The following is a 26,457-nucleotide window of genomic DNA, read 5'->3' on the forward strand; positions in this document are numbered from 1 at the left end:
ACTTCAAAATCCATGAATCCCTCAATTTAAAATAACAATGCTTTGTATCAGGCTTGATTATAAACGTTAATGTTGTCTTGATAAGATATTCTGTAGAACAATTTCCCATCACTATAGAACACTTTCTTTATAAAAATTATTTGTGTTATCATTATGAATGCACAGAGTTCTTTAGTGAAATCTAAATTAGAGAACTGCTTTTTTCCCCTTTAGAATAAAAGAACAGTTCATCCATGAGTTAAAAGGAACATGGGCTTCCCAGGTGGCACTAGTGGTAAAGTATCTTTCTGCCAATTCAGGAGACATAAGAGAAGCAGGTCTGATCCCTGGGTAGAGAAGATCTCCTGGAAAAGAGAATGGCAACCCACTCCTGTATTCTTGCCTGGAGCATCCAATGGACAGAGGAGCCTGGCAGGCTACAGTCCAGATGGTCGCAAAGAGCTGGGCATGACTGAAGCAACTTAGCATATAAAAGAGACATATAAGCATACTATAGTTTAAAATATTATAGTAAAAAACTGAGAAAAAAAAATAGGTTGATACTTATGAAACTACAGAGCTTCCCTGGTGGCTCAGCAGGTAAAGAATCTGCCTGCAATGTGGGGGACCTGGGTTCGATCTCTGAGTTGGGAAGATCCACTAGAGGAGGAAATGGCAACATACTCCAGTATTTTTGCAAGGAGAATCCCATGGACAGAAGAGCCTGGAAGGCTACAGTCCAGGGCGGGTCACAAAGAGTCAGACACGATTGAGTGACTAACACTATTAGGGCAAAGCCTTCATGTGGGATTGAGGGCAGCACTTGATGGGTGAGCAGGGTCCTCCTGGATCTTGTCCTGGAAGTTCTTTTCTGCAGCTATCCCTGCTTCAAACTCTCAAAGTTCCTCTTCCTTCTTTGTTTCTCGGGCCTAAAGTTGGAAGCCCATTTTCATCTGAAGTTGCTTCCAGTACTCCTGGGCTAAACTGCAGCAAGTAAGTGTCTTGTAAAATTCTCCCTCACTTCATGGTTAAGCTCTTTAAGACCTTCATTTGTGAGTTCTTGTTCTACAGGACTAGGTTTTTAAAAAATAGGATTGTACTGGCAATTCTTACATTCTATCCTATCAGCTGAAATGGTAAATGTTGCTTGGACATAATTACTTTCTCAGACTCTGTGATAATGAATATGAATCAGTTGGCTTAGAATCATGAACATTTTCTGGACTAGTGGTTCTTAAGCATCAGCTTAGATAAGAATAGAGTACAAGGGCCAGAGTTGAAGGATAACATTGAAATTTCAGGTGTTTAGCCCCTTTCTCAAAGACTGATTCAGTTGCATAAGGGACTGAGATTTTTATCAACTGCCTCATATGTGATTTTGATGCAAGATCAATAATAAATCACAGTTTAAGAAATACCACTCTGAAAGGTCTTGGGCTTCCCAAGCAGCGCTAGTGGTAAAAAAAATCTGCCTGCCTATGCAGGAGATGTAAGGACTGTGGGTTTAGTCCCTGGGTGGGAAAGATTCCCTGGAGGAGAGCATAGCAGCCCACTCCAGTATTCTTGCCTGGAGAATCCCATGGACAGAGGAGCCTGGTGGGCTATAGTCCATATGGTTTCAAAGAGTGGGACATGACTGAATTGGCTTAGCATGCACACACACATCACAACTCAAATTCTAGTAGATACATTCTAGATACTGCCACTACTGATGTTTGCAATAGCCCATAGCCTTACTTCTCCTAGATGTAACTAACCAAACAAATTAGAAATTTAAAGATACCAAGATTTTCTTGATTGTTTTGTTTCATTTTCCCCCAAAGTAGAACTCTATTAAAATACAGTAAACTCTTCTGATTTCCTGACCTCTGCTATGTCTAATCTTCAGTGTCCTCTGCTTCCTGCTCTCTGATTCAAGTAATTAAGATGGTTTGCAGTTCCCTAGGTCATAAAAAAGATATTGAGAAGATGGCAGAGGAATAGGATGGGGAGACACTTTCTTCCCCACAAATTCATCAAAAGATCATTTGAACACGGAGCAAATACCACAAAACAACTTCTGACGCTGGCAGAGGACTCCAGGCACCCAGAAAGGCAGCCCATTGTCTTCAAAAGGAGGTAGGACAAATATAAAAAATAAAAAGAGAGACAAAAGAGTTAGGGATGGAGAGCCGTCCTGGAAAGGGAGTCTTAAAAGAGGAGAAGTTTCCAAACACCAGGAAACCCTCTCACAGGCAGGTCTGTGGGGAGTTTTGGAATCTCAGAGGGCAACATAACTGGGAGGAAAAAACAAATAAACAAAACCCACAGGTTACATGCCTAACTACAACTCCCAGCAGAGAAGTAGCCCAGATGCTAGCATCCACCACCAGCAAGCAGGGGCTGAGCAGGGAGGTGCAGGCTGCATTGCTTAGGGTAAGGACCAGGCTTGAATGCCCTGAGGGCAATCTGAGGGAGCTAACGTGAGATAGCAATCCAAACTGTGGGCTAGCCAGAAAGAGGGGAAAAAAAAGGAGGAAAGAGAACTTTCTGGTGAAAGGCTCTAACCTAAAGCTCTGCAGGTCCACTCACAGAACAAAGGACTGAACGAATACCAGAGGAGAGCCAGCTGGCAGTGCACCGGCTCATCCCCCGCTGGAGGCAGGGAGGCAGGTGGGTGACAGCCAGAGCTGGAAAGGGGCAATCTCCACCCCAGAGATGGCATCCTCTACCAAACTGAGAGCAGGCTTCCAGTTGTTAACCAAGTCTTCCTGGGATCCTGGATGGTTGACATCCACCAGGAGGGTCACAGCCAGAGATCAGCTCCCCAGAGGAGACACATGACACACCTGGGACAGCGCTCCCGCTGCACACCCAGGAAACTGAGTGACTGGGACAGAGGAGGTGATAAGACGCCTGGCCCCACCTGGGGAGACTGAGCTCGCCAAGCACCTGGTCCCCTGAGCTGCTCGGACCTGGGAAGGGCACAAAACGCAGGCCCAACCAAGTCTGTATCTTTGTGGAGTACCTGAGAACCTGAACCTGAGTGGCTTAGACCTGGGAAGTGCACAGAACCCAGGGCCTGCCTTTGACAGTTCCCTTACAGAGCAACTTGGAGGCTGAGCAGTGTAGACCGGGAAAGCACACACTCACGGTGGGCAGGGAAAAACTCAGTGTAACCCAGACACTGCGAACACTCCCCACACATGCCAATGATATTTGTTTATGGTGCTCCTCCCTCCTGCAGCACAATGAAAAAGTGAGCCTAATAAATGACCACCTTCGCCACCTTGTGTCAGGGCGGAAGTTAGATACTGAAGAGACTTGCAGAGGAAGCCAAAATAAACAAAGAAGGAACCACTTTGGAAGTGACAGGTGCAACAGATTAAAACCCTGTAGTTAGCACTGGCTACATTGGAAGGGACCTATAGACATTGAGGAGAAGTATAAGCTGGATCAAGGAACTATCTGAAACTGAACTGACCCCATACTGCCCTCAACAGCTCCAGAGAAATTCCTAGATATATTTTACTATTCTCATATTTTAATTTAAATTTTTTTAAAAATTTTAATTTCTTTATCACTCCTTTAATTCTTATTTTTAAAACTTACTATTACCTTGCAAAAAAACCCTCTATTTTAAAAGCAAATTTCATATTTTTTAAATAACTTTTGTGATTTTTTTTTGATATTGTATTTTTGAGAGTCTAACCTCTACTCTAGATTTTTAAGCTTTGCCTTTGAGTATTTGTTATCAACTCTGTACCTTTAAGAGTCCAGTTTTCAGTACCCATTTTTACTTAGGAGTGTGATTACTGGCTTGATTGCTCTCTCCCCTTTTGACTCTCCTTTTTCTCCCCCAGGTCACCTCTATCTCCTCCCTCCCTCTTCTAATCTCTACTTAACTCTGTGAATCTCTTTGGGTGATCCAGGCTGTGGAGAACACTTAGGGAACTGATCACAGGCTAGATTGGTCTCTCTCCTTTTGACTCCCTCTCCTCTCCTCCTGGTCACCTCTATCTCCTTCCTCTCTCTTCTCTTCTCTATGGAACTCTGTGAAACTCAGAGTGTTCCAGTTTGTGGAGAGCAAATAGGGAATTGATTACTGGCTAGATTTCTTTCTCCCCTTTTGATTCCCCCTCTTCTCCTTCTGGTCACCTCCTCCCTCTTCTTTTCTCCATGTAACTCTGTGAACCTCGTGGGGTGTCCCTCACTGTGGAGAATCTTTTCACCAAAAACCTAGATGTTTTATCATCAGTGCTGTGTGGATGGAGAAGTCTTGAGACTGCTGTAAGAATAAGCTAGAGGTAAATCCAAAACGTGAGAACACCAGAAAACTCCTGACTCCAGGGAACATTATTCAATAAGAGCTCATCCAAAAACCTCCATACCTACACTGAAATCAAGCACCAACCAAGAGCCAACAAGTTCCAGAGCAAGACATTTAAAGCTAATTCTCCAACAACGCAGGAAGATAAACCTGAGCACAAAAATACGGGTGGCCAAAAGTCACACCAAACCCATAGACAACTCAAAACTAACTACTGGACACTTCATTGCACTCCAGAGAGAAGAGATCCAACTCCACCCACCAGAACACCGACACAAGCTTCCCTAACCAGGAAACCTTGACAAGCCACTCGTCCAACTCCACCCACAGGGAGGACCCTCCACAATAAAGAGGAACCACAAACTCCCAGCATACAGAAATGCTACCCCAAACACAGCAACCTAAACAAGATGAAAAGGCAGAGAAATATTCAGCAGGTAAAGGAACATGATAAAAGCCCACCAAACCAAACAGAAGAGGAGGAGATAGGGAGTCTACCTGAAAAAGAATTCAGAATAGTGGTAGTAAAAATGACCTGAAATCTGGAAAACAAAATGGAGTTACACATAAACAGTCTGGAGACAAGAATTGAGAAGATGCAAGAATAGTTTAACAAGGACCTAGATGAAATAAAAAAAGAGTCAGTCTTAATGAATAATGCAATAACTGAAATCAAAAGCACTCTGGAGGGAACCCAACAGTAGAATAACTGAGGCAGAAGATGGGATAAGTGAGGTGGAAGATAAAATGGTGGAAATAAATGAAGCAGAGAAGAAAAAAGAATTAAAAGAAATGAGGACAACCTCAGAGACTTGTGGGACAATGTTAAAAGCCCCAACATTCGAATCATAGGAGTCCCATAAGAAGACAAAAAGAAAGACCTTGAGAAAATACTTGAGGAGATAATAGTTGAAAACTTCCGTAAGATGGGGAAGGAAATAGCCACCCAAGTCCAAGAAACTCAGAGATTCCCAAAGAGGATAAAACCAAATTGCAACACCCCAAGACACATATTAATCAAATTAACAAAGATCAAACACAAAGAACAAATATTAACAACAGCAAGGGAAAAACAACAAATAACACACAAGGGGATTCCCATAAGGATAACAGCTGATCTTTCAATAGAAACTCTTCAGGCCAGAAGGGAGTGGCAGGACATACTTAGAGTGATGAAAGAAAAAAACCTACAACCCAGATTACTGTACCCAGCAAGGATCTTATTCAAATATGAAGGAGAAATCAAAAGATTTACAGACAAGAAAAAGTTCAGAGAATTCAGCACCACCAAACCAGCTCTTCAACAAATGCTAAAGGATCTTCTCTAGACAGGAAACACAGAAAGGGGGTATAAACTCAAACCCCAAACAACAAAGTAAATGGCAATGGGATCATATTTATCAATAATTACCTAAAATGTAAAAGGGTTGAATGCCCCAACCAAAAGACAAAGACTGGCTGAATGGATACAAAAGCAAGACCACTATATATTCTGTCTGGGGCTTCCCTGGTGGCTCAGATGGTAAAGTGTCTGTCTGCAATGCTGGAGACCCAGGTTTGATACCTGGGTCGGGAAGATCCCTTGAAGAAGGAAATGGCAACCCACTACAGTACTCTTGCCTGGAGAATCCCATGGACAGAGGAACCTGGTAGGCTACAATCCATGGGGTCACAAAGAGTCGGACATGACTGAGAAACTTTACTTATATATGCTGTCTCCAAGAGACCCACCTCAAACCTAGGGATACATATAGACTGAAAGTGAAGGGCTGGAAAAAGATATTTCATGAAAATGGAAACCAAAAGAAAGCAGGAGCAGCAATACTTATACCAGATAAAATAGACTTTGAAATAAAGGCCATGGTAAGAGACAAAGAAGGACACTACATAATGAGCAAAGGATCAAGCCAAGAAGAAGATATAACAATTATAAATATATATGCACCCAACATAGGAGCACTGCAATATGTAAGGCAAATGCTAGTAAGTATGAAAGGGGAAATTAACAGTAACACAATAATAGTGGGAGACTTTAATACCTCACTCACACCTATGGATAAATCAATTAAACAGAAAATTAGCAAGGAAACAAACTTTAAATTATACAATGGACCAGTTAGACCTAATTGATATCTATAGGACATTTCACCCTAAAACAACGAATTTCACCTTTTTCTTAAGTGTACATGGAACCTTCTCCAGGATAGATCACATCCTGGGCCATAGATCCAGCCTTGGTAAATTCAAAAAAAATGAAATCATCTCAAGCATCTTTTCCAATCACAATGCAGTAAGACTAGATGTCAACAGGAAACAAGCTGTTAAAAATACAAACACATGGAAGCTAAACAACACACTTCTGAATAACCAACAAATCACAGAAGAAATAAAAAAAAATATATATGCATAGAAAAGAATGAAAATGAAGACACAACAACCCCAAACCGATGGGATTCAGTAAAAGCAATGCTAAGGGGAAGTTTCATAGCAGTACAAATGTACCTCAAGAAACAGGAGAGAAATCAAATAAACAACCTAACTCTACACCTAAAGCAACTAGAAAAAGAGGAAATGAAGCGCCCCAGGGTTAGTAGAAGGAAAGAAATCATAAAAATAAGGGCAGAAATAAATGCAAAAGAAGCAAAGGAGACTATAGCCAAAATCAACAAAGCTAAAAGCTGGTTATTTGAGAAGATAAATAAAATAGACAGACCATTAGCCAGACTCAACAAGAAACAAAGGGAGAAGAATCAAATCAACAAAATTAGAAATGAAAATGGAGAAATCACAACAGACAACACAGAAATACAAAGGATCATAAGAGACTACTATCAGCAACTATATGTCAATAAAATGGACAACTTGGAAGAAATGGACAAATTCTTAGAAAAGTATAACTTTCCAAAACGGAACTAGGAAGAAATAGAAAATCTTGACAGGCCCATCACAAGCACGGAAATCAAAACTATAATCAGAAACCTTCCAGCAAACAAAACCCCAGGACCAGATGGCTTCACAGCTGAATTCTACCAAAAATTTAGAGAAGAGCTAAATTTCCAGCGGTCATGTAAGGATGTGAGAGTTGGACTGTGAAGAAAGCTGAGTGCCGAAGAATTGATGCTCTTGAACTGTGGTGTTGGAGAAGACTCTTGAGAGTCCCTTGGACTGCAAGGAGATCCAACCAGTCCATTCTGAAGGAGATCAGCCCTGGGATTTCTTTGGAAGGAATGATGCTGAAGCTGAAACTCCAGTACTCTGGCCACCTCATGCAAAGAGTTGACTCATTGGAAAAGACTCTGATGCTGGGAGGGATTGAGGGCAGGAGGAAAAAGGGACGGCCAAGGATGAGATGGCTGGATGGCATCACGGACTCGATGGACATGAGTCTGAGTGAACTCCGGGAGTTGGTGATGGACAGGGAGGCCTGGCGTGCTGTGATTCATGGGGTCGCAAAGAGTCGGACATGACTGAGTGACTGAACTGAACTGAGCACCTATCCTACTCAAACTTTTCCAGAAAATTGCAGAGGAAGGTAAATTTCCAAACTCATTCTATGAGGCCACCATCACCCTAATATCAAAACCAGACAAAGATGCCACAAAACAGAAAACTACAGACCAATATCACTGACGAACATAGATGCAAAAGTCCTTAACAAAATTCTAGCAAACAGAATCCAGCAACATCATAAAAAGATCATCCATCATGACCAAGTGGGCTTTATCCCAGAGATGCAAGGATTCTTCAATATTTGCAAATCAATCAATGTGATACACCATATTAACAAATTGAAAGATAAAATCTCTATGATTATCTCAATGGATGCTAATAAAATGGACAACTTGGAAGAAATGGACAAATTCTTAGAAAAGTATAACTTTATAAAACAGAACTAGAGAAAGTTCCAAAATGGAAATAGAAAAAGCCTTTGACAAAATTTAACATCCATTTATGATAAAAAAAAAAAAAAACCCTCCAGAAAGCAGGCATAGAAGGGACATACCTCAACATAATAAAAGCCATATATGATAAACCTATAGCAAACATTATCCTCAATGGTGAAAAATTGAAAGCATTTCCCCTAAAGTCAGGAACAAAACAAGGATGCCCACTCTCACCACTACTATTCAACATAGTTTTGGAAGTATTAGCCACAGCAATCAGAGACAAAAAAGAAATAAAAGGAATCCATGTTGGAAAAGAAGATATAAAACTCTCGCTGTTTGCAGATGACATCATCCTTTACATAGAAAACCCTGAAGACACCACCAGAAAATTACTAGAGCTAATCAATGAATGTAGTAAAGTTGCAGGATGTAAAACTAACACACAGAAATCCCTTGCATTCCTATACACTAACAATGAGAAAAGAGAAAGAGAAATTAAAGAAACAATTCCATTCACCATTGCAACGAAAAGAATAAAATACTTAGGAATGAATCTACCTAAAGAAACAAAAGACCTATATATAGAAAACTATAAAACACTCATGAAAGAAATCAAAGATGACACTAATAGATGGAGAAATATACCGTGTTCATGGATCAGAAAAATCAATATAGTGAAAATGAGTATACTACCCAAAGCAATCTATAGATTCAATGCAATCCCTATCAAGTTACCAACAGTATTTTTCAGAGAACTAGAACAAATAATTTCACAATTTGTATGGAAACACAAAAAACCTCAAATAATCAAACCAATCTTGACGAAGAATGGAACTGGAGAAATCAACCTACCTGACTTCAGGCTATACTACAAAGCAACCGGTCATCAAAACAGTATGGTACTGGCACAAAGTCAGAAATATAGATCAGTGGAACAAAATAGAAAGCCCAGAGATAAATCCACACACCTATGGACAATTTATCTTTGACAAAGGAGACCAGAATATACAATGGAGAAAAGACAGTCTCTTTAACAAGTGGTGCTGGGAAAACTGCTCAACCACTTGTAAAAGAATGAAACTGGAATGCTTTTAAACACTATACACAAAAATAAACTCAAAATGGATTAAGAATCTAAATGTAAGACCAGAAACTATGAAACTCCTAGAGGAAAACATAGGCAAAACACTCTTTGACATAAATCATAGCAGGATCCTCTATGACCCACCTCCAAAAGTAATGGAAATAAAAGTAAAAATAAACAAATGGGACCTAATTAAACTTAAAAGCTTTTGCACAACGAAGGAAAGTATAAGCAAGGTGAAAAGACAGCCTTCAACGTGGGAAAAAATAATAGCAAATGAAGCAACTGACAATTAATCTCCAAAATATACAAGCAACTCCTGCAGCTCAATTCCAGAAAAATAAGCGACCCAATCAAAAAATGGGCCAAAGAACTAAATAGACATTTCTCCGAAGAAGACACACAGATGGCTAACAAACACATGAAAAGATGCTCGACATCACTCATTATCAGAGAAATGCAAATCAAAACCACAATGAGGTACCATCTCATGCTGGTCAGAATAGCTGCTATAAAAAAGTCTACAAACAATAAATGCTGGAGAGGCTGCAGAGAAAAAGGAACCCTCTTACACGGTGGAAATGCAAATTAGTACAGTCACTATAGAAAACAGTGTGGAGATTCCTTAAAAAACTGGAAATGGAGCTCCCATATGACCCAGCCATCCCACTGCTAGGCATATACACTGAGGAAAACAGAATTGAAAGAGACATGTACCCCAGTGTTCATCACAGCACTGTTTACAATAGCCAGGATATGAAAGCAACATAGATGTTCATCGGCAGATGAACGGATAAGAAAGCTGTGATACATATACACAATGGAATATTACTCAGCTATTAAAAATGCATTTGAATCAGTTCTAATGAGGTGGATGAAACTGGAGCCTGTTATACAGAGTGAAGTAAGTCAGAAAGAAAAACACCAATACAGCATATTAATACATATATATGGAATTTAGAAAGATGGTAATGATGACCCTATATGCAAGACAGCAAAAGAGACACAGATGTAAAGAACAGACTTTTGGACTCTGTGGGAGAAGGTGAGGGTGGGATGATTTGAAAGAATAGCATTGAAACATGTATATTATCATATGTGAAATAGATTGCCAGTCCAGGTTCAATGCATGAGACAGGGTGCTCAGGGCTGATGCACTGGAATGACCCAGAAGGATGGGATGGGGAGAGAGGTGGGAGGGAGGGTAAGGATGGGGAACAAATGTACATCCATGGCTGGTTCATGTGAATGTCAGGCAAAAACCACCACAATATTGTAAAGTAATTATCTTCCAATTAAAAAAGAAAAAAAAACCTGCCTTGAAAGGAACAATTAAAAAAGACATTGATAGAGAAAGGAAGGAAGAAACAGAACTAATTTTTAAATACTAGCTAAAGCAGGCAATGTTTTATGTTATGTATAGCCTCAATACTTGAAGTTCAATTCCTGGACAAGAAGCATCGACATTACTGGGAAGCTTGTTATAAATACAGTGTCCTAGTTTCCACCTGAGACTCACTGAACCTGAACTGCATTTTAAGAATGACTTGTTTGCACATTAATTAATGTCTGGGAAATATTGGCTTGGGAGATAGTAACTCAGATATCTCCCCTTTCTCTTACTTTTTTTTCAGGTCATTGAAAGAACTGTAGAGAGCCACATCATTCCATTCAGTGGTGGTGATCTCACTGTTACTCATCCCAGCGAAGGCATAGATCAGGTGAGTGCAGAGGCAGGGGTCGATGTTGTCAGGCTTGAAGCTTCCCAGGCCTGGACGGTACTGGGCCCAGTTAGAGAAGTAGCATACTAGCTGGTAGGCAGAACCTGAGGATAGTGAGAAGTAAGAACAATGGGCTGAGTTAGGTACTACTGCAATGTGCTAAAAGTGTTAGCTTTGCCTCTGTTTGCCTCCATTTCCCTCAGATGCCTGTTCTCTGTGCAGGGTTGGTTAGGAACGCCTTCACAAATGAGTTCAAAGCTTCTAATGTGGGAACCAGTCACTGACTTGAGGCTGGTTATTTTGAACTTTGACAGATTCACTTTGTGATCTCGGCTAAGCTGGAGAACCACTTAAGAAAAGATGCCCGGGAGTCCTCCTATGAAGCCCAGTGAATACCAATGTATAACTCTCAGGTGATCATGCTGAAGAGGATAGCAGTAGCAGCCAATACATCAAACCCATCTGTTTGTGAAGAAGACAGTAGCTTTCTTTCCCTAGTACAGCTTATCTCTTGGTATATATATTTTTTAAAAGTTAATATTGGGATATGAAAAAATCGCATTTAATACATTAAGCAGACAAAAACCGCATTTTGTATAATTTACAGAGTTTGGAGGTTTATGGTAGAGAAAACATTATGTCAAGGATACAGAGTCCATGACTTACCTAGCTGAGCATTCAGCAGAAAGGCCAGACCTAGAGAGAAAGAAACAACATGAAGTTTCAACCAGTTGTCTATATCTTGCCAAATATAATTCTGAGGCCTTAGGTACCATGCTATGGGTCATAGATGTTTACAACCCAAGTGGCACTCAGGGGTTATGCCAAATAGTAGGCTTTTCAAGGAAGGCAAAGGGATTCCCTGGTGGCTCAATAGTAAAGAATTTGCCTGCCAGTGCATGTGACACAGGTTTGATCCCTGGGTTGGAAAGATCCCCTAGAGGAAAGCATAGCAACCCTCTCCAGTATTTTTGCCTGGGAAATCCCAAGAACCGAGCAGTGTGGTGGGCTACAGTCCATGGAGTTGCAAAAGGGTAGGATAAAACTTAGCAACTAAACAACAATAAACAATAAAGCTTCGCTTCCTTTCTCTTAGTCAAAAATGAGCATGGCTCCCTATTCTTCCATTTCCATGTCAGTAATAAATGTTATTGAATGCGGAGTTGGAAGTCTACTATCTATGGAAGATCTACTTACTGAAACTATCCAAAATTTACTCTACTTAGTGACTACACACCCATCCATGCTTCACTGTCCTTAAGTCGGATGAATACAGCCTTCACACACAAAGCATCCTCTAAATCAGTGAACTCAGTATCTCTGAGAGCCTTGGAATTTATTTAAACCAACTTTAAGAACACTTATAGCAGAAGAGAAGAACTAGAAACTGTGAGGCAAGACTCCAGATGGCACTCCCTGGCTTCTACCAGAGCACTTTTGATCTGATTGTTTTATAAATTGAGTTGGAGATATCATCTGGAAAAGCTGAAGCTATAAAAAGTTTGTAAATCTCAGCTCTAGAGCAACTAATAAGCTGTGGATACTACGTGGCTCTAAACAATGTACTGAATCTACCCATTTAAATGATCGAATTTCTGATATTTTTATAATATATCAGCAGCATAGTAGAACAGTAAGGGATAAAAGAGGAATAATCCTGAAAACAGTAGAAAAAAAGACAACTTGCATAACTGTATCTCAGTCCCTACTGATTTCCTTCTCTGAAAAAGATAGACCGAAAACACAAGCATGTAAATAAAAATAATACCAATTAAAATGAGTTGGCATAGGAAGATGGATAGAGGAAAGGAAACAACCCAACAAGAGATGGGAGAGTAAGACAAGCACTGGAAGAAAACTAGCCTTTCTTTCAGGACTGTACTCATGGCATCAAAGAAGACATAAATGGCTGCCATAGACTACTGAGAAGAGAATTAGAAGCAGATATATTTGTGCATGTCAGGATTCCCTTGGAAATTTGAAATGATGAAAGAAGAATAGAAAAATGTAGAGCTATGTGTGAAGACTACTTCATGCCTTTCAGATCCAGAGAGGGAAAGAAATCAGGGAAGAATAAGGCTCCATCTCCAGTTACGGACTCACCTGTGAGGAGAATAAGTTTTGCCATGGTTGCTGTCAGTACTGGTCTTGCAGAGCCTGGATTTGCCTTTTATACCATCTGACAAGCAGGTCATCACAAAGGATATCTTCCAAGCAGAGAGCATGTAATCCAGATGTGTATATAGCTAATCAGTAAGTCAACAGATCACCTCCCCTACAAACAACCACTCATGAACCTCTAACTTGCACTTCCCCCTCACCACCTCCTCTTGCTTAATAAGGACAAACATCATGTTTCCTAACAGGGTGGTAGAGACCATCACCATGAAAGGTACAAGCTTGATAGGTTTTTAGGCAGTTCTCAGGGCTGATAAGCATCCATTTAAACATTATGATTAGGTTTTTATGCTGTGGACATTTCATGCCTGGCATCAAAGCATGTATTTATTGGAAAGTGAGCTCAACATTCAGAAAATGAAGATCATGGCATCTGGTCCCATCACTTCATGGGAAATAGATGGGGAAGAGTGGAAACAGCGTCAGACTTTATTTTGGGGGGCTCCAAAATCACTGCAGATGGTGACTGCAGCCATGAGATTAAAAGACACTTACTCCTTGGAAGAAAAGTCATGACCAACCTAGATAGCATATTCAGAAGCAGAGACATTACTTTGCCGACTAAGGTCCGTCTAGTCAAGGCTATGGTTTTTCCTGTGGTCATGTATGGATGTGAGAGTTGGACTGTGAAGAAGGCTGAATGCCAAAGAATTGATGCTTTTGAACTGTGGTGTTGGAGAAGACTCTTGAGAGTCCCTTGGACTGCAAGGAGATCCAACCAATCCTTTCTGAAGGAGATCAACCCTGGGATTTCTTTGGAAGGAATGATGCTAAAGCTGAAGCTCCAGTACTTTTGCCACCTCATGTGAAGAGTTGACTCATTGGAAAAGATTCTGATTCTAGGAGGGATTGGGGGCAGGAGGAGAAGGGGACGACCAAGGATGCGATGGTTGGATGGCATCACTGACTCGATGGATGTGAATCTGAGTGAACTCTGGGAGTTGGTGATGGACAGGGAGGCCTGGCATGCTGCGATTCATGGGGTCGCAAAGAGTTGGACATGACTGAGCGACTGAACTGAACTGAACTGAGCTGAAACACTAAAAATCCTTGGAAGGTATTAGTTGTTCTTAAATATTTTTCCTTTGTAGAATTAGTCTTGTGTAATTTGTACAATCAGTCCCTAAGGAACTTTCATCTTATTAGATGCTACTTTATGAACATTCTACCCACACCTGTTCTTTGAAATGATCTTAGTCATGTGTGCTCAATCACTCAGTCATGTTTGACACTTTTTGAGCCCATGGACTGTAGCCCACCACACTCTTTTGTCCATGGGATTTCCCAGGCAAGAATCCTGGAGTGAGTTTCCAGAAGGAAGTAGGTTCCTTCTCCAGGGGATCTTCCCTACCCAGGTTTGGAACCCCTGTCTCTTGTACTGGCAGGCAGATTCTTTACCTCTGAGCCACCCAATGTGAGACAACTTTAGCCATGATTATACAGTAATTTTATCTAAGAACATATGGTTCCCAAAATGTACTCTCTGGAGGTCAGTGAGAACTCCCTAATCCGCAGGTCCAAATTACATCTAGAAAATGTTCAAAAATATTTTGTACTGTGGAGAGATGATAGTGATGATATTGAAGAGTTTTTTTGATAGAAATATTTGCATCGTCACCTTGTATAGAATTTTTTTGATTTAAAATTAATTCCAATCCACCCTCCCAAACATTATGCACTATTATTATCCTATAAAAAAACTTCTGCTTCAGCCAGAATGGCCTATTCTTTGTCCCCAACATGTTTTGCATGCCTTTGCTCACACTGTCTCTCCATACTTTGCAGGTAATATCTTCTTCTCTTCACTGCCTACCGCGCTATTACAGTTCTTCGAAGCCCAGGTCGGATCCTCTCTTTGAAGCTCAATGATCTCGCCTTCCTCTGAAATACTAATGTCCTCTAGTGCATATTGCCTGTGCTTGCTTCCATGATGCTGTCTTATGACAGTACCTGGAAAGCAGTTGGTGGACATATGAGTGCCCATCATGGGATGCCGGCAGCTTAGCAGACTTATTGTAGATATAGACTAATTTTTATTTTTATCACATTTAAAAACTATATTGTATCCATTCACCCAGTGATAATTAGGTCCTGAGTATTTGATTCCCACTCATAGGACCAAAGAAAGTTTGGTAGAAGTGCTGCCAGGGATTTCAGTTATAAAAATGATGTCAACAAACACTACAAGCACCTATGTATGCCAGAGATCATGCTTGATGTTTATATTATTAAGAATTTATTTTTTGCAAGTGAATAAAACCAACTTTGGGCTTCCCAGGTGGCTCAGTGGTAAAGAATCCACCTGCCAATGCAGGAGACATAAGAGATGTGGGTTTGATCCCTGGGTCAAGAAGATCCCTTAGAGAAGAAAATGGCAACCCATTCCGGTGTTCTTGCCTGGGAAATCCCATGGACAAAGAAACTGGAGGGCTACAGTCCATGGAGTCGCAAAAGAGTCAAACAAGACTTAGTGACTAAAATAAACAAACAAACAACAACCAAAAACCCAACTCTAACAAGCACAAAACATTATATTAAAAGAATATAAGGAAGCTCACAAAATCAAAGATAAGAACATGGGATGTACCACTGATAACAACAAAAATCACATTTCTTAGGTTAGCAAAGTAGGAGGTGGGCCTAGGACCAATAAGCTCCAATTTTATTTTTTTATTCATGCGTCAATCCACACAAGAATCAAGTCCTGGCAGAAATAGTCTGATTGTGTAGCTTTGAACTTGAGCCACTCTTTTGCTTAAGGAAAGAACAGGGCACTTGGATTTAAAGTTCCATCTGGATTGGCCACAAAATGAAGTTCTAAAAGAATGGAGAGTGAATACTGCAAGACTAAAAAACAATTAATGTTTGTCAGAGGGCTCCATATCATTATTTTATTTAGCCTATGAAAGGATTATTACTGTCACCTCAATTTTGTAGATGAGAAAATTGATCAAACAAATCTTAAGCACCAGGTCCTGGATTCAGTGCCAAGGCTAGGGGTGTCCTTAATGGAAATCTCTTAATATTTACTCTGCATTGTTTCCTTATATAAAGTGGTCTAGTTGGTGTCCTAGGTTGAACTGGGAGAGGAGATTCTATAAGGTTCAGTTCAGTTTAGCTGCACAGTTGTGTCTGACTCTTTGTGACCCCATGGACTGCAGCACATCAGGATTTCCTGTCCATCATCAACTGCCGGAGCTTGCTCAAACTGATGTCCATCGAGTCGGTGACCCCCATCCAACCATCTCATCCTCTGTCTTCCCCTTCTCCTCCTGCCTTCAATCATTCCCAGCATCAAGGTCTTTTTCCAGTGAGTCAGGTGGCCAAGTATTGGAGTTTCAGCTCCAGTATCAGTCATTTAAAAGAATACTCAAGACTCATTTCTTTTAGGATGGACTGGTTGGATCTCCTTGCAGTCCAAGGGACTCTGAAGAGTCTTCTCCAACACCACAGTTCAAAAGCATCAATTCTTCAATGCTCAGCTTTCTTTAAGTCCAACTTTCACGTCTATACATGACTACTGGAAAAACAATAGCCTTGACTAGATGGACCTTTGTTGGCAAAGTAATGTCTCTGCTTTTTAACATGATGTCTAGGTTGGTCATAGCTTTTCTTCCAAGCAGCAAGTGTCTTTTAATTTCATGGTCCAAATCACCATCTGTAGTGATTTTGGAGCCCCCCAAAATAAAGCCTGTCACTGTTTCCAGTGTTTCTCATTCTATTTCCCATGAAGTGATGGGACCAGATGCCATGATATTAGTTTTCTGAATGTTGAGTTTTAAGCCAAGTTTTTCACTCTCCTCTTTCACTTTCACCTTCACCAAGAGGCTCTTTAGTTCTTCACTTTCTGCCATATGTATGGTGTCATCTGAAAATCTGAGGTTGTTGATATTTCTCCTGGCAATCATGATTCCAGCCTGTGCTTCATCCAGCCAGACATTTCACATGATGCACACTGCAAATAAGTTAAATAAGCAGGGTGCCAATATACATCCTTGACGTACTCCTTTCCCGATTTGGAACAAGTCTGTTGTTCCATGTCTGATTCTGTTGCTTCTTGACCTGCATACAGATTTCTCAGGAGGCATGTCAGGTGGTCTGGTATTCCCATCTCTTTAAGAATTTTCCACAGTTTGTTGTGATCCACACAATCAAAGGTTTTGGTCTAGTTAATAAAGCAGAAATAGATGTTTTCTCTGGAACTCGCTTGTTTTTACAATGATCCAACGAATGTTAGCAGTTTGATCTCTGGTTCCCCTGCCTTTTCTAAAACCAGCTTGAACATATGGAAATTCTTGGTTCACATACTGCTGAAGCCTCGCTTGGAGAATTTTGAGCATTACTTTGCTAGTGTGTGAGATGAGTGCAATTGTGCGGTAGTTTGAGCATTCTTTGGCATTATCTTTCTTTGAGATTGGAATGAAAACTGACCTTTGCCAGTGCTATGGCCACTGCTGAGTTTTCCAAATTTGCTGGCATATTGAGTGCAGCACTTTCACAGAATCATCTTTTAGGATTTGAAATAGCTCAACTGGAATTCCATCACCTCCACTAGCTTTGTTCATAGTGATGCTTCTTAAGGCCCACTTGATTTTGCATTCCAGGATGTCTGCCTCTAGGTGAGTGATCACATCATCGTGATTATCTGGGTCATGAAGATGTTTTTTGTGTAGTTCTTCCGTGTATTCTTGCCATCTCTTCTAAATATCTTCTGCTTCTCTTAGGTCCATACCATTTCTGTCCTTTATTGTGCCCATCTTTGCATGAAATGTTCCTTTGGTATCTCTAATTTTCTTGAAGAGATCTCTAGTCTTTCCCATTCTATTGTTTTCTCTTTCTTTGCACTGATCACTTGAAAGGCTTTTTTTTTATCTCTCCTTGCTATTCTTTGGAACTCTGAATTCAAATGAGAATATCCTTCCTTTTCTCCTTTGCCTTTATTTATTATTTTTTTTAATTTTAAAATCTTTAATTCTTACATGTGTTCCCAAACATAAACCCCCCTCCCACCTCCCTCCCCATAACATCTCTGTGGGTCATCCCCATGCCCCAGCCCCAAGCATGCTGTATCCTGCGTCAGACATAGACTGGCGATTCAATTCTTACATGATAGTATACATGATAGAATGCCATTCTCCCAAATCATCCCACCCTCTCCCTCTCCCTCTGAGTCCAAAAGTCCGTAATACACCGCTGTGTCTTTTTTCCTGTCTTGCATACAGGGTCGTCATTGCTATCTTTCTAAATTCCATATATATGTGTTAGTATACTGTATTGGTGTTTTTCTTTCTGGCTTACTTCACTCTGTATAATCGGCTCCAGTTTCATCCATCTCATCAGAACTGATTCAAATGAATTCTTTTTAACGGCTGAGTAATACTCCATTGTGTACATGTACCAAAGCTTTCTTATCCATTCATCTGCTGATGGACATCTAGGTTGTTTCCATGTCCTGGCTATTATAAACAGTGCTGCGATGAACACTGGGGTACATGTGTCTCTTTCAATTCTGGTTTCCTCAGTGTGTATGCCCAGCAGTGGGATTGCTGGGTCATAAGGTAGTTCTATTTGCAATTTTTAAAGGAATCTCCACACTGTTCTCCATAGTGGCTGTACTAGTTTGCATTCCCACCAACAGTGTAGGAGGGTTCCCTTTTCTCCACACCCTCTCCAGCATTTATTGCTTGCAGATTTTTGGATCGCAGCCATTCTGACTGGTGTGAAGTGGTACCTCATTGTGGTTTTGATTTGCATTTCTCTGATAATGAGTGATGTTGAGCATCTTTTCATGTGTTTGTTAGCCATCCGTATGTCTTTGGAGAAATGTCTATTTAGTTCTTTGGCCCATTTTTTGATTGGGTCGTTTATTTTTCTGGAATTGAGCTGCATAAGTTGCTTGTATATTTTTGAGATTAGTTGTTTGTCAGTTGCTTCATTTGCTATTATTTTCTCCCATTCAGAAGGCTGTCTTTTCACCTTGCTTATATTTTCCTTTGTTGTGCAGAAGCTTTTAATTTTGATTAGATCCCATTTGTTTATTTTTGCTTTTATTTCCAGAATTCTGGGAGGTGGATCATAGAGGATCCTGCTGTGATTTATGTCTGAGAGTGTTTTGCCTATGTTCTCCTCTAGGAGTTTTATAGTTTCTGGTCTTACATTTAGATCTTTAATCCATTTTGAGTTTATTTTTGTGTGTGGTGTTAGAAAGTGATCTAGTTTCATTCTTTTACAAGTGGTTGACCAGTTTTCCCAGCACCACTTGTTAAAGAGATTGTCTTTACCCCATTGTATATTCTTGCCTCCTTTGTCAAAGATAAGGTGTCCATATGTGTGTGGATTTATCTCTGGGCTTTCTATTTTGTTCCATTGATCTATATGTCTGTCTTTGTGCCAGTACCATACTGTTTTGATGACTGTGGCTTTGTAGTAGAGCCTGAAGTCAGGCAAGTTGATTCCTCCAGTTCCATTCTTCTTTCTCAAGATTGCTTTGGCAATTCGAGGTTTTTTGTATTTCCATACAAATCTTGAAATTATTTGTTCTAGTTCTGTGAAAAATATGGCTGGTAGCTTGATAGGGATTGCATTGAATTTGTAAATTGCTTTGGGTAGTATACTCATTTTCACTATATTGATTCTTCCGACCCATGAACATGGTATATTTCTCCATCTATTAGTGTCCTCTTTGATTTCTTTCATCAGTGTTTTATAGTTTTCTATATATAGGTCTTTAGTTTCTTTGGGTAGATATATTCCTAAGTATTTTATTCTTTTCATTGCAATGGTGAATGGAATTGTTTCCTTAATTTCTTTTTCTACTTTCTCATTATTAGTGTATAGGAATGCAAGGGATTTCTGTGTGTTGATTTTATATCCTGCAACTTTACTATATTCATTGATGAGCTCTAGTAATTTTCTGGTGGAGTCTTTAGGGTTTTCCATGTAGAGGATCATGTCATCTGCAAACAGTGAGAGTTTTACTTCTTCTTTTCCAATTTGGATTCCTTTTATTTCTTTTTCTGCTCTGATTGCTGTGGCCAAAACTTCCAGAACTATGTTGAATAGTAGCGGTGAAAGTGGGCACCCTTGTCTTGTTCCTGACTTTAGGGGAAATGCTTTCAATTTTTCACCATTGAGGATAATGTTTGCTGTGGGTTTGTCATATATAGCTTTTATTATGTTGAGGTATGTTCCTTCTATTCCTGCTTTCTGGAGAGTTTTTATCATAAATGGATGTTGAATTTTGTCAAAGGCCTTCTCTGCATCTATTGAGGTAATCATATGGTTTTTATTTTTCAATTTGTTAATGTGGTGAATTACATTGATTGATTTGTGGATATTGAAGAATCCTTGCTTCCCTGGGATAAAGCCCACTTGGTCATGGTGTATGATCTTTTTAATGTGTTGTTGGATTCTGATTGCTAGAATTTTGTTGAGGATTTTTGCATCTATGTCCATCAGTGATATTGGCCTGTAGTTTTCTTTTTTTGTGACATCTTTGTCAGGTTTTGGTATTAGGGTGATGGTGGCCTCATAGAATGAGTTTGGAAGTTTACCTTCCTCTGCAATTTTCTGGAAGAGTTTGAGTAGGATAGGTGTTAGCTCTTCTCGAAATTTTGGTAGAATTCAGCTGTGAAGCCGTCTGGACCTGGGCTTTTGTTTGCTGGAAGATTTCTGATTACAGTTTCAATTTCCGTGCTTGTGATGGGTCTGTTAAGATTTTCTATTTCTTCCTGGTTCAGTTTTGGAAAATTGTACTTTTCTAAGAATTTGTCCATTTCTTCCACGTTGTCCATTTTATTGGCATACAACTGCTGATAGTAGTCTCTTATGATCCTTTGTATTTCTGTGTTGTCTGTTGTGATCTCTCCCTTTTCATTTCTAATTTTATTGATTTGATTTTTCTCTCTTTGCTTCTTGATGAGTCTGGCTAGTGGTTTGTCAATTTTATTTATCCTTTCAAAGAACCAGCTTTTGGCCTTGTTGATTTTTGCTATGGTCTCTTTTGTTTCTTTAGCATTTATTTCTGCCCTAATTTTTAAGATTTCTTTCCTTCTACTAACTCTGGGGTTCTCCAATTCTTCCTTTTCTAGTTGCTTTAGTTGTAGAGTTAGGTTATTTATTTGACTTTTTTCTTGTTTCTTGAGGTATGCCTGTATTGCTATGAACTTTCCTCTTAGCACTGCTTTTATAGTGTCCCACAGGTTTTGGGTTGTTGTGTTTTCATTTTCATTAGTTTCTATGCATATTTTGATTTCTTTTTTGATTTCTTCTGTGATTTGTTGGTTATTCAGAAGTGTGTTGTTCAACCTCCATATGTTGGAATTTTTAGTAGTTTTTCTCCTGTAATTGAGATCTAATCTTAATGCATTATGGTCAGAAAAGATGCTTGGAATGATTTTGATTTTTTTGAATTTATCAAGTTTAGATTTATGGCCCAGGATGTGATCTATCCTGGAGAAGGTTCCATGAGCACTTGAAAAAAAGGTGAAATTCATTGTTTTGGGGTGAAATGTCCTATAGATATTAATTAGGTCTAATTGATCTAATGTATCATTTAAAGTTTGCGTTTCTTTGTTAATTTTCTGTTTAGTTGATCTGTCCATAGGTGTGAGTGGGGTATTAAAGTCTCCCACTATTATTGTGTTATTGTTGATTTCCCCTTTCATACTTGTTAGCATTTGTCTTACATATTGCGGTGCTCCTATATTGGGTGCATATATACTTTTAATTGTTATATCTTCTTCTTGGATTGATCCTTTGATCATTATGTAATGGCCTTCTTTGTCTCTTTTCACAGCCTTTGTTTTAAAGTCTATTTTATCAGATATGAGTATTGCCACCCCTGCTTTCTTTCGGTCTCTATTTGCGTGGTATATCTTTTTCCAGCCCTTCACTTTCAGTCTGTATGTGTCCCTTGTTTTGAGGTGGGTCTCTTGTAAGCAGCATATAGAGGTGTCTTGTTTTTGTATCCATTCGGCCAGTCTTTGCCTTTTGGTTGGGGCGTTCAACCCATTTACGTTTAAGGCAATTATTGATAAGTATGATCCAGTTACCATTTACTTTATTGTTTTGGGTTTGGGTTTATACACCCTTTTCGTGTTTCCTGTCTAGAGAAGATCCTTTAGAATTTGTTGGAGAGCTGGTTTGGTGGTGCTGAATTCTCTCAGCTTTTGCTTGTCTGTAAAGCTTTTGATTTCTCCTTCGTATTTGAATGAGATCCTTGCTGGGTACAGTAGTCTGGGCTGTAGGTTATTGTCTTTCATCACTTTAAGTATGTCTTGCCATTCCCTCCTGGCCTGAAGAGTTTCTATTGAAAGATCAGCTGTTATCCTTATGGGAATCTCCTTGTGTGTTATTTGTTGTTTTTCCCTTGCTGTTGTTAATATTTGTTCTTTGTGTTTGATCTTTGTTAATTTAATTAATATGTGTCTTGGGGTGTTTCGCCTTGGGTTTATCCTATTTGGAACTCTCTGTGTTTCTTGGGCTTGGGTGATTATTTCCTTCCCCATTTTAGGGAAGTTTTCAACTATTATCTCCTCAAGGATTTTCTCATGATCTTTCTTTCTGTCTTCTTCTTCTGGGACTCCTATAATTCGAATGTTGGAGCGTTTCATATTGTCCTGGAGGTCTCTGAGATTGTTCTCATTTCTTTTAATTCATTTTTCTTGTTTCCTCTCTGATTCATTTATTTCTACCATTCTATCTTCTATTTCACTAATCCTATCTTCTGCCTCCATTATTCTACTATTTGTTGCCTCCAGAGTGTTTCTGATCTCATTTATTGCGTTATTCATTATATTTTGACTCTTTTTTATTTCTTCTAGGTCCTTGTTAAACCTTTCCTGCATCTTCTCAATCCTTGTCTCTAGGCTATTTATCTGTGATTCCATTTTGATTTCAAGATTTTGGATCATTTTCACTATCAATATTCGGAATTCCTTCTCAGGTAGATTCCCTACTTCTTCCTCTTTTGTTTGGTTTGGTGGGCATCTCTCCTGTTCCTTTACCTGCTGAGTATTCCTCTGTCTCTTCATCTTGGTTATATTGCTGCGTTTGGGGTGGTCTTTTTATATTCTGGTAATTTGTGGAGTTCTCTTTATTATGGGGCTTCCTCACTGTGGGTGGGGTTCTATCAGTGGCTTGTCAAGGTTTCCTGGTTAGGGAGGCTTGTGTTGGAGTTCTGGTGGGTGGAGCTGGGTTTCTTCTCTCTGGAGTGCAGTGGAGTGACCAGTGATGGGTTATGAGACATCAAAGGTTTTAGAATAATTTTGAGCTGCCTGTATATTGAAGCTCAGGGGAGTGTTCCTGTGTTGCTGGAGAATTTGAGTGATATGTCTTGCTTTGGAACTTGTTGGCCCTTGGGTGGAGCTTGGTTTCAGTGTAGGTATGAAGGCATTTGATGAGCTCCTATTGCTTAATGTTCCCTGAATTCAAGAGTTCTCTAATGTTTTCAGGCTTTGGATTTAAGCCTCCTGCTTCTGGTCTTCAGTTTTGTTTTTACAGTAGCCTCTAGACTTCTCCATCTATACAGCACCGATGATAAAACATCTAGGTTAAAGATGAAAAGTTTCTCCACATTGAGGGACACTCAGAGAGGTTCACTGAGTTACAAGGAGAAGAGAAGATGGAGGGGGTAGTTAGAGGTAACTGGAATGAGATGCGGTGAGATCAAAAGAGGAGAGAGCAAGCTAGCCAGTAGTCACTTCCTTATGTGCGCTCTATAGTCTGGCCCGCTCAGAGGTATTTACGGAGTTATACGGGGAAGAGGAGAGGGAGGAAGTAGACAGAGGTGACCAGGAGGATAAGAGAGAGGAATGAGAAGGAGAGAGACAAATTCTGCCAGTAACCAGTTCCTTAGGTGTTCTCCACCGTCTGGAACACACAGAGATTCAGAGTTGGATAGAGAAGAGATGGGGGAGAAAAGAGACAGAGGCCACCTGGTGGAGAAAAAGGAGAGTCCATAGGAGAAGAGAGTGGTCAAGCCAGTAATCTCGCTCTCAGGTAAACTTGGGTAGTGAAGTTTGGGTTTTTAAATGAACAAAATTGACAACAAAACCTAAGAGCAAAGGTTAAAAATCTAGAGTAGAGGTTGGATTTTCAAAAATACAATATTAAAGAAAAGAAGCAGAAGGAAAAAGGAGGAATGAAAGAAAGAAAAAAAAAACAAGAATTATTAAACAAACAAACAAACAAAAAAAACAAAACAAACAAAAAAAAACCCACCAACAACCATCCAAAGGCTATACATGGTGTTTGCCTTAAAAAAAAAAAGTCTTTTTTTTTAATAGTAATAATAGGTTATAGTAATAAAAATTAGAGGAGAAATAGAAGACTTAACAATTAAAAAAAAAGTTAGAAAAAAAAAGAAAAAAAAAGGAATGATTTTAAAAATAGTAAAAATATATCTAGCCCTTCTTTGATGTTTTGGGCCGTGTGGGATCACTTCCAAGGTGGTTCCCTCTGTTTAACTTCTTCCGTTTGCTGGTTTTTCAGGCTCACTAGTTCAGTCGCGCTGTGGGGAGGGGGGATGCTGCAAACAAATAGCACTGTCGTGTGCACACAGTGTCTCAGCCCCGCTTGACCTGTCCCTTCTCCCGGCGCACAAACCGCTCCGGCTCTACGATGCACAGCCGGGAACCGTCTGGGGCCGGCCCTAGGCTGCGTGCACTTCCTGGTCCAAGCCGCTCAGGTTCGGCGCTCAGGCATCCCTCAGAGGCACAGATTCGGCTGGGACTGCGCTTTGTGCCCTTCCCAGGTCCGAGTAGCTCAGGAGTTTAGCGAGCGTGATCGCCGCGGCTTGTCACCTTTTCTGCCGCTGCTGCTCAGCTTTCTGGGTGGACCACTGGCGTCCCCCGTGAGGCAGATTGTGACTGTCCAGCACCCCCAGAAGTCTTAGCAAAGAAGCCTGCTTGCGGTTAGGTAAGTAAAGTCTCTCCGGGTCTGCAATTGCCCCTTTCCAGTCCTTACGGCTCTGGCTGCCTGTCCCCGGCGGGGGATGGTCTGCAGCCGGCTTTTTCCGTTCCGTCCTTTGTTCTGTGCTTGGTCCTGGCGGTGTCTTATGTTCGAGCTTTTCGTGCGGTAGCTATCACACAGTCTGGTTTGCTAGCGCAAGTTAGATCGTTCTGGTTGCGCGTGGGGCGTTCCTGCCCGATTCTTACAAAGCACTGCAGCCCGCGCCTCCCGCAAGTCCCTGCCCTGCCCCCACTTCCCAATGGCGGATGCAGGCGTCTGTGCTGCTTCCGCTGGGGGAGTTACTGTTGGGCTTGTAATCTCTTGGTTTTAATTATTTCTTTATTTTTCCTTCCTGTTATGTTGCCCTCTGTGTTTCCAAGACTCGCCACAGACTCGGCAGGAAGAGTGTTTCCTGGTGTTTGGAAACCTCTCTTCTTAAAATTCCCTTCCCGGGACGGGCTTCCCTTCCTGGGACGGAGCTCCCTCCCCACCTCCTTTGTCTCCTTTTTCGTCTTTTATATTTTTTCCTACCTGTTTTTGAAGACAATGGTCTGCTTTTCTGGTTGCCTGATGTCCTCTGCCAGCCTACAGAAGTTGTTTTGTGGAGTTTGCTCAGCGTTGAAATGCTCTTTTGAGGAATTTGTGAGGGAGAAAGTGGTCTTCCCGTCCTATTCCTCCGCCATCTTTATGCTCCTCCCCCTCTCCTTTGCCTTAGCTTCTATTCTTTTCTCAGCTATTTTTAAAGCCTCCTCAGACAACCATTTTGCCTTTTTGCATTTTTCTTCTTGCTCATTCCCTCTGTACAATGTCATGAATCTCCGTCCATAGTTCTTCAGGCACTCTATCAAATCTAATCCCTTGAATCTATTTGTCACTTCCACTGTATAATCATAAGGGATTTGATTTAGGTCATACCTGAATGGTCTAGAGGTTTTCCATACTTTCTTCAATTTCAGTCTGAATTTTGCAATAAGGAGTTCATGATCTGAGCCACAGTCAGCTCCCAGTTTCGTTTTTGATGACTGCATAGAGCTTCTTTGGCTTCAAAGAATATAATCAATCTGATTTCGGTATTGACCATCTGGTGATGTCCATGTGTGGAGTTGTCTCTTGTGTTGTTGGAAGAAGGTGTTTGCTCTGACCAGTGCATTATCTTGGCAAAACTCTGTTAACCTTTGCCCTACTTCATTTTGTACTCCAAGGCCAAACTTGCCTATTACTCCAGGTATCTCTTGACTTCCTAGTTTTGCATTCCAGTCCCCTATGAGGTAATGGACATATTTTTTGAGTATTAATTTTAGAAGGTCTTGTAGGTCTTCATGCTGCTGCTGCTGCTGCTGCTAAGTC

General features: G+C 40.4%; 1 protein-coding gene across 2 annotated transcripts in view; it reads right to left on the reverse strand.

The window, feature by feature from the left end:
• The window catches only part of CHIA (chitinase acidic), a 35,931-nt gene extending 10,185 nt beyond the window's left edge, over positions 1-25,746 (reverse strand). The window contains exons 1-3 of one of the 2 annotated variants that reach the window (XM_068966122.1): positions 25,642-25,746; positions 11,647-11,676; positions 10,883-11,084 (exon numbers count right to left, since the gene is read on the reverse strand). In XM_068966122.1, coding sequence (XP_068822223.1) covers positions 10,883-10,959 — 77 coding nt within the window. In that variant the 5' untranslated portion in view covers positions 10,960-11,084; positions 11,647-11,676; positions 25,642-25,746. Of the gene's footprint in view, positions 1-10,882; positions 11,085-11,646; positions 11,677-13,083; positions 13,177-25,641 lie in introns of those variants that run through there. The other variant, XM_068966121.1, reaches the window with a different exon arrangement.
• Between the last annotated feature and the right edge of the window lie 711 nt (positions 25,747-26,457).

This window comes from Capricornis sumatraensis, chromosome 2, assembly GCF_032405125.1.
Source record: "Capricornis sumatraensis isolate serow.1 chromosome 2, serow.2, whole genome shotgun sequence".
Lineage (NCBI taxonomy): Eukaryota > Metazoa > Chordata > Mammalia > Artiodactyla > Bovidae > Capricornis > Capricornis sumatraensis.